Here is an 8,397-nt window from a genome sequence, read left to right on the forward strand (position 1 = left end):
GGAAGGTTCAAACGCATAACGTAGACATATCGTCATAATCAACAAATCTTTCGACCAACCAATCAATCAACCAAACAACCAACTAACCAACCAACCAACCAATCAACCAACTTTAACAAGACTACTTGGGGCGACTACCATGGCCTTATCGATGGTTGGTTTACAAGCTGGTCCTTGCTTCTGATGATGGAGTGATTAAGTGAATGTTACACTGAATGAATGAATGAGTGAATGAATGAATGAGTGAATGAACGAACGAATAAAAAAAAACAATTTGAATAAATGATGAATAAAAGAATAGATTAATGAATTAATAGATGACCAATTTGAATGAAAAATTGGATGAATGATTGAATAAGCAAACGAATGAATGAATGAAAAAAAGAATTTTAGATAAATAAATGAAGGAATGAATGGATTGATTGAATGTAATTCATTTAAATTTCACTCAGACCAAAGCAACATGCTCACCAGCAGAGTCCACAGTAACGTAATGCATTGTAGGGTCTTGCCCAAACCCTGAGATGGAGAAAATATAAAGCAATACTCACCATAACACGAAAGTTGAAACTCTCTTTTAGACCAATCAATCAATCGATCAATCAATCAATCAATTAATCGATCGATCGATCAATCAATCAATCAATCAATCGATCGATCGATCAATCAATCAATCAATCAATCAATCAATCAATCAATCAATCAATCAATCAATCAATCAATCAATCAATCAATCAATCAATCAATCAATCAATCAATCAATCAATCAATCAATCAATCAATCAATCAATCAATCAATCAATCAATCAATCAATCAATCAATCAATCAATCAATCAATCAATCAATCAATCAATCAATCAATCAATCAATCAATCAATCAATCAATCAATCAATCAATCAATCAATCAATCAATCAATCAATCAATCAATCAATCAATCAATCAATCAATCAATCAATCAATCAATCAATCAATCAATCAATCAATCAATCAATCAATCAATCAATCAATCAATCAATCAATCAATCAATCAATCAATCAATCAATCAATCAATCAATCAATCAATCAATCAATCAATCAATCAATCAATCAATCAATCAATCAATCAATCAATCAATCAATCAATCAATCAATCAATCAATCAATCAATCAATCAACCAACCAACCGACCATTTCATCAGCCATAATACATCCAGTGCTTCCTTCAATTTGGACTCCAGTTACACAGTCATACATGAACTTAACTCCCTAATTTTAATGAATGAATGAATGAAAGAATGAGTGAATGAATGAATGATCAAGCGAACAAATTACTGAATGGATGAATAAATGAACAAATGATTGAATGAATGAATGAACGGACGAATAAATGAATGACGAATTAATGAATAAATACACAAATAAGATTACAAAACGATAGTATACATACAAATCCACACACAAGGATGAATAGAAACCCAAACACGCACAAACTCACACACACACACACACATACACACGCGCGCGCACACACACACACACACACACTTCTCTTTGGTGAGGTCTAAGAACTTTTGTTAGCACTGGATCAACAACAACATGCACCGACTTACTCTCTCTATATAGAGGAAAAAAAGATTTCAATCAACAATTAAACTAATTAGAAATTGAATAAAATTTATTTTCCATTGAATTCACTAAATAATTTTCAAATTAATAAAATAGCGTACAACAAAACTCCAACACAGCCCACATAAACATCACACTAAAGAAAACTACCATGCATTTAAACCCAGTAACTTCAACACAAAAGACAGACACTCTACCAATTACACCACCATCAAACCTGAACATACTTGGATAATTTCAGTTGATCATGCGCACTCTGCTTGGGAGGTTCATAAAGAATCAGGGCATTCTCTTCGAAGGGGTCATGTAGGGCTTGGGTCGTACCACTCAGTCTCATGCCCAGTGCCCTACCTGCTAGAGTTGGCCCTGGAGGCAGTCAAACAATTTATTTCAAATTTTGGATCAGGGGTGCGTGTTATTTTTGAATTAGTGATTAGGAATGTGCTGTTTTTGAAGGGAAATATTAAAATAGACACCTGAATAATTGTTGATTGGAATTTTAAATGGCTTGGCCAGAATTGTTTTGATCATTTCTTCCTGGAAAAGACAAAAAAAATAATAATAGTAATAATAATAATTAAAATGGTAGTCATCTTAATAATGAAAATAATTATTAAAATATTTATATCAATTTAAAAGTAAATTAGATCATAAAAAACGGTATAAAATAACTAAAAAGTTACGTGTTGAGCTGGCGAAACTCTTCTGTTGAAATTTTCCACAGACTCCAAAGGAGTTTTTGAGGATTTTTTAGGCAAATCATCATCCCCACCACCATCACTGATGACGTCATCGTCATCTACGTCATCATCGTCATCAATGTTTTTGTCGGAGTCGGCGCGTTGTCGTTTTAATTTTGATTTAATGACCTTTCCAGATTAAATTATTGAATTTATAAAATAGAATTGAGGTATCTTATTAATATTAAATATAAAGTTATAAAAATATACCATGCTATTGTTAAAAAAAACAGCTTTTTGATTAATTTTCTATGCCCTATATAATTGTTTTTATAAATATAATTTAATTATAAATTAATAGTTATTTTACAAATAAATTATTTGTTCAGAAATTGAAATGAAATTTGATCAATCAATGTCTCTATACTCTATTCTATAGTGTAGTATTTAATCAAAAAATAAGAACCACACATATAGAACACTGCACAGCCAATTGTCACACACACACAAATTGCAGATCTCTGGTCTATTCTATACAACTCAATAAACAGGGAACTTAACTAACGGTTTGTCTGTTTGGCATGGAAATCCTTCGTGAAGCAACTTCATTGCTGGTTATGTTGATGATGGAGGTGGGGCCAACAACTAATTTACCTGCCTGACTAGGTGCTAGACTTCTTCGCTGAAAATTATAATTTTTTTGTTAGAATCATTAAAATCATTATATTAGGAATTAGTAAAATTTTTCAAAAGTGCAAATTGTCATCAGTAAAGCTGAATAAAATAAATTATTTTTTAGTTTTTACCATTTTAAAATTCGGGCAATGGCTAATGATGGTTAAATGTTAACTTAACTTTTAAAATCAGCTGTTCAAATGGAATTAATCATAAACTCCATGGTTCCTCATGTTTTCAAGAATCAAATTACAAACGCATATCTTTATAACTGAAATAATAAATTATGTAATTAATTAAAAATTTATTTAAATTTTATATAAATTTTTAAATATAGACTATTTTAAAGATTTAATTGGGTAAAATTAGCTTCAATATAAAATAAGAACAACGCTACATAATTTGTTAGGACCAAAGTTCATCTTTAGATTATAAACACACCTTTTACTTTTAAATTTTTTTCATTCCAAATTTCGCTAATTGTTTTTTCATTAAATTTGAGTTTTCCTCTTCTCTGGAGCAGACGACAAATTTAAATAACGTTAAATTAGTTATAAGATAACAAAATTCAATATGAATGTTTTAAATTCTATGCAGAAGTTAGTTGAATTTTACAAGAAGTTCGTCACCTTGAATGTGGAACTCGTGGGGACCATTGAGAACGCCGCCCGCGTCTTCACCTACATTGTTCCGGGTTAGTGTTTGGAACAGCTTGTCTTCCACTTCATTGATTTAAAAAATTTATAAAGAAATCTCGTAATTTCAAGTCGTTAAAAGGTTAAATTTAGTGCCTAAAATTGAAACAATTTAATTTTATTAATTTAAATTTTAAATTAATTAAAAATAAAAAAATAAATATTAATATATATAATAAATTTTAATAAAAGTAGAGTCCCCAGCTCTGTCAGAATTGTTAAGTTCTGCTATCAGCCTAACAATCGTTCTAAATGATTGCATACTTAGGAAGAAAGCTAAATTGCAAAGCCATGTGGTCAGTGAAGGATACATGCATAACTATATTTTTATCTTCTTTCTTTTTCTATTTTTTCTCTCTTTCTTTCTTGATGCTAGTAATGATACTCCTGATTATAATAAATGTTGATATTTAGTAATTACACTGTATGAAAATGCTCCCAGCCCCCAAACATTAGCAAGATATCATTTTGTTTGAACTTGCTGGAGGAGATGGAAGTGTTCTTCGAGGTGACTGCTTACCAGCATGGTGGTGATCTTAAAAAGTGGGTCGTTGTCGTCATCATTCAAGCTGTTAAGTTAGGGAAAGTTTTAATTTTTTTTGGTTTGTGTGTTTGTGTGCGCTTGTCTGTGTATGTGTGTGTATCTATGTGTCCATCAATTTATACTTTCTATAATTTATTCATTAAACTCAAAATGTTTTTGTAGTTTTATAGTTGGAGTTGTTAAACTTTTAGCTTATATTCTATCTTTTTTTCATCTATCCATCAACCTATTCATTCATTCATTCATTCATTCGTTTTTTCTCCTATTCATTCATTCATTGTTTCATTCATTCATTTATTCATTCATTCTTTTATTCTTTACATTCAGGATGTTGTTGAGATTGATGTTGTTGTTATACTTTCAGTGTGGTATGACATCAAACGCTGAAACTCCAACACTAAAGAGAAACCAGCATTTGCAGTCATTACTATGTACATTGAAGATGAAAGTGTGTAGGAGTTGTTGTTGTTGTTTGGCGTTGTCTTTGATGGGGTTGTTGTTGGTGTTTGCTCGTTTGTTGTTGTCACTTCTATAGCTGCTGTTCGTTGTTTGGGTAGTTGTTGTTTGTTGTTTGTGTGTGTGTTGTTGTTTGTTGTTTGAGTAGTTGTTGTTCGTTGTTTGGGTAGTTGTTGTTTGGGTAGGTAGTTGTTGTTTGTTTTTGTCGTTGTTTTCGTGTACGTGTATGGTGTGTTTGTGGTTATTGCGTTGTTGTTTCTCCAGACAGAATGTTTATTGTTGTTCAGTGTTGTTGAGCTCTGTGTGAAGTGTTGTTGTTGCTTGTTTTGTTTCGTTTGAAGCTGTTGTTTTTCACACTTTCATAACTTTCATCACCGCCACAACTAACACCGTCATCAACAACAACAGAAAGATCGCCATAGCAACAACAACAACAACAACAACAACAACAACATGTCTACTCAGTCATCTGCATATCCAAGTACAGAATCTCTCTGTGAGTGTCATCGTCTTCATCTCATTAACTCTCTCTCTCTTCCTCTCTCTCTTTCTCTCTCTTTCTTTTTCTCTCTCTCGGTCTTTATTCATTTTCAGCAATACAATAAAAAGCACGAAAAACACACACACGCACACAAACATACACATGCACACACATACACGGCGTGTATGAATACGCCTGAATCAACGCATCACACGCACATTGCATGTGATAGACTGGGATATCTCAGCAATCGAATCTGGTCACTGCGACGCCAGAACCAGGCGCTGCTACCACTACACCAGCTCACTGCCTTCTGTTACAATCATTGCTGCTGTTGTCATTGTATCTATAACTTGTTGTTGCTGTTGTCATGGTATCTATTGCATCATTGTTATTATGGTAGTCATCATCTCATCTTCATCATCGTCGTCGTCATCACACGCAAGACAAGCCAGGCGATGATTGGATATCGTCGTCCGGTCATTTCACCACGCAACCTTTCAAACCGACCCAATTATCTGCAAGGCGATTGGTTGGCGAGTGCATGCACATAACTAGGCCTATTATTCATTGTTAGTGAAGAAATGGATGGATGAATGTTTTAGTGAATGAATGAGTGAACTAATGAATGATTGGTTTATTGGTTTATTAAATGAATGAACAACTGAATGCACCAATGAATGAATGAAACGATTTAATGATTGCAATACAAAAAAATGAGAAATGGAGAACATATGATTGAAAGAATAAATAAATGAGAGCATGAATGAATGAACGTGAAAATGAATAAATAAATGGATAAATAAATACTCCATTTCCTATCTATCCATCCAACAACACAGTATCAAGCCTGTATCTTTGTGGCTTGAAATCATGGAAACCATGGCTGATATCATTTGCTGTGGATATATCTAGGTAATTTATCAGTCAATCAATCCATTCATTCATTCTTTCATTCATTCATTCATTCTCATTTGTTTGTTCATTTATTCATTCATCTAAATATTAGAATGTTTTTTTTGCTAAAGTATTTTGAAAAAAAAATTTCTATTACGTAATGGCTGTTCTATTCTTTCATCCACTCATCCATCAATCCGTTCATTCATCTATTTATTCATTTATTCATTCATTCATTCATTCATTATTTCATTCATTCATCCAATCATTCATTCATTCATTTATCTAATCATTCATTTTGTAATCGTTCTACAGTTTATTATTTGTCGGAATTTCAAAGGATTTGAACCATTCATTCCTTTATTCATTCATGCATCCATTAATTCATTTATTCACCCATACATCCATTCATCTTTCCATCAATTCATCCATCCATCCATCCATCCATTCATTCATTCTTGAATCGTCCCACACCAGTTTGTTGCTGGTCGGCACCGCAAGGGATTTGAACTGCGTCGAACAAGTCGAGATGAAGAGGAGGACTATGATGATGGTTCTCTACCTGCTCAGGTAGGTCTCAATAATAATAATAATTATTATTATTATAATCATAATAATAATAATTGTTATTATTATTATTACCTATTCCATAAGGTCTCCTTTCTATGATAGCTACTCGAGGTTTGTCTTTTTTGGTTTTGAAATCGTCATTTCGTAATTATTATTTTTATTATTTGTTAAATATTATTATTATTATTTGTTAAATATCATTATTATTATTTATTATTATTATTATTTATTATTATTATTATTTCCGAAGGATGAAAATTTTCTTTGCCCTTGCTTTCCTAATGAGAAAGATTCCTATTCTACATATTGTTCTCAGTGAGTCATTGATGATGTTGTGGCTGCCATTGTGGCTGCTGCTGTGGCTGGTGCGGCTGATGACGACGGCGATGATGATGATGATAGAGATGATGATGATGATGGAGGTGATGATGATGAAGATAATGATGATGATGGTGATGATGACGACGATGATGATGATGGAGAGGATAATGACGATGACGACGATGATGATGATGTCGTTGTTCATGATGTTTTGTTGTTGTTGTTGTTGTTGTTAAGATGTTGTTCTTGTGTTGTTGTTATTGTTATAGTCGTTGTCCGAATTGATTGGTCAAATGACTGCACATGACTGGACGATTGAATGAATGAATGAATTAATGAATGAATGAATGAATGAATGAATGAATGAATGAAGGAAGGAATGAATGAATGAATGAATAAATGAATGAATGAATGGGTGAAAAAATAAGTGAATGAATAATTGAATATAATAATTTTTATTTTTTCCAGAGCCGTTGTTGGACTTCATACCGTTGTGGCAGAAAGTTTATGCATACGTGTGGAGCATATGAAAATAATGATGATGATGTTGCTGCTGATGATGATGTTGTTGATGATGATGATGTGAATGTTGGCGATGATGATGATATTGTTGTTGATGTTGTTGTTGGTGATGGTGGTGATAGTGTTAATGGTGATGATGATGTTGATGATGATGGTGATGTGAATGTTGGCGATGATTGTGATAATGTTGATGATGATGATGTTGTTGTCGGTGATGGTGGTGGTGATGATGATGAGGTTGGTGATGGTGATGTTATTGTTGTCGATGATGATGATGTGAATGTTGGTGATGGTTTTTGTTGATATTTTTGATACGGGGTGACAATTTTTTTAAGAATATTTATTTTTCAAATTTCTTCAATTTATTTGAATCAATCATTTGTTTGTTCTTTCTTTCAATCGTTTATTCATCCAATCATTCATCCATTTATTCATTTATCAGTTTACTCTTTCATTAAATCAGTCAGTCAATCATTCATTTTTTTTCACCATCCAACCATCCGTTCGCACTTCCGTTCTATTACTGGACGACATTTGACGTGTTGACATGTTACACGTTGTTGTTTTTGTCGTTGTATGTATGTGTGTGTGTGTTGTATGTATATATGTGTGTTTGTTGTTGTTGTCGTAGTATGTATGTGTGTGTGTATGTGTGTGTGTGTATGTGTGTGTGTGTATGTGTGTGTGTTGTTTGTGTATGTGTTGTATGTATATGCGTGTTGTATGTATGTATGTATATGTTTGTGTGTGTGTGTTGCTTATAGGTATGTGTGCGTTGTATGTTTGTGTGTGTGTATGGGTGTTGTATGTATATGTGTGTGTGTGGTGTGGTGTGTGTGTGTGTGTATTTGTGGCAACAGCGTGTATTTATTCCAACGTAATGTAATGTTGATGAATTTTTTATCATGTAATGATGTAATTAATGTTGTTGTTGTTAATGATGTTCT

At 32.6% G+C, this 8,397-nt stretch overlaps 2 protein-coding genes across 2 annotated transcripts in view; one reads left to right on the forward strand and one right to left on the reverse strand.

Moving 5' to 3' along the window:
• Positions 1 to 1,946, reverse strand: part of HELRODRAFT_157121 (hypothetical protein) — a gene marked incomplete at both ends in the record, with an annotated part of 6,930 nt that extends 4,984 nt beyond the window's left edge. Inside the window, 5 exons of the mRNA XM_009020290.1 lie at positions 108 to 180; positions 472 to 519; positions 1,172 to 1,249; positions 1,529 to 1,598; positions 1,837 to 1,946. Coding sequence (XP_009018538.1) covers positions 108 to 180; positions 472 to 519; positions 1,172 to 1,249; positions 1,529 to 1,598; positions 1,837 to 1,946 — 379 coding nt within the window. The remainder of the gene's footprint in view (positions 1 to 107; positions 181 to 471; positions 520 to 1,171; positions 1,250 to 1,528; positions 1,599 to 1,836) is intronic.
• A 1,472-nt stretch (positions 1,947 to 3,418) lies between these two features.
• On the forward strand, positions 3,419 to 8,020 carry HELRODRAFT_185649 (hypothetical protein). The gene is made up of 12 exons (XM_009020291.1): positions 3,419 to 3,658; positions 3,852 to 3,955; positions 4,102 to 4,235; positions 4,531 to 4,651; positions 5,068 to 5,155; positions 5,596 to 5,712; positions 5,983 to 6,055; positions 6,515 to 6,607; positions 6,692 to 6,718; positions 6,858 to 6,922; positions 7,397 to 7,516; positions 7,631 to 8,020. Exons 1-11 carry the CDS (start codon positions 3,538 to 3,540, stop codon positions 7,456 to 7,458), a joined length of 1,005 nt encoding a protein of 334 aa, XP_009018539.1. The 5' UTR covers positions 3,419 to 3,537; the 3' UTR covers positions 7,459 to 7,516; positions 7,631 to 8,020.
• The last annotated feature ends 377 nt before the right edge of the window (positions 8,021 to 8,397 follow it).

The sequence above is a fragment of the Helobdella robusta genome, assembly GCF_000326865.2.
Source record: "Helobdella robusta unplaced genomic scaffold HELROscaffold_27, whole genome shotgun sequence".
NCBI classification, from domain to species: domain Eukaryota; kingdom Metazoa; phylum Annelida; class Clitellata; order Rhynchobdellida; family Glossiphoniidae; genus Helobdella; species Helobdella robusta.

Excerpts from the sequence above, each read along its gene's own strand:
- HELRODRAFT_185649 (XM_009020291.1), top strand. The coding sequence starts at position 3,538 with ATGAATGTTTTAAATTCTATGCAGAAGTTAGTTGAATTTTACAAGAAG. Across the intron at positions 3,956-4,101 it reads CTAAATTGCAAAGCCATGTG|CCCCCAAACATTAGCAAGAT; the intron begins GTCAGTGAAGGA and ends AAATGCTCCCAG. Across the intron at positions 4,236-4,530 it reads GTCATCATTCAAGCTGTTAA|GATGTTGTTGAGATTGATGT; the intron begins GTTAGGGAAAGT and ends CTTTACATTCAG.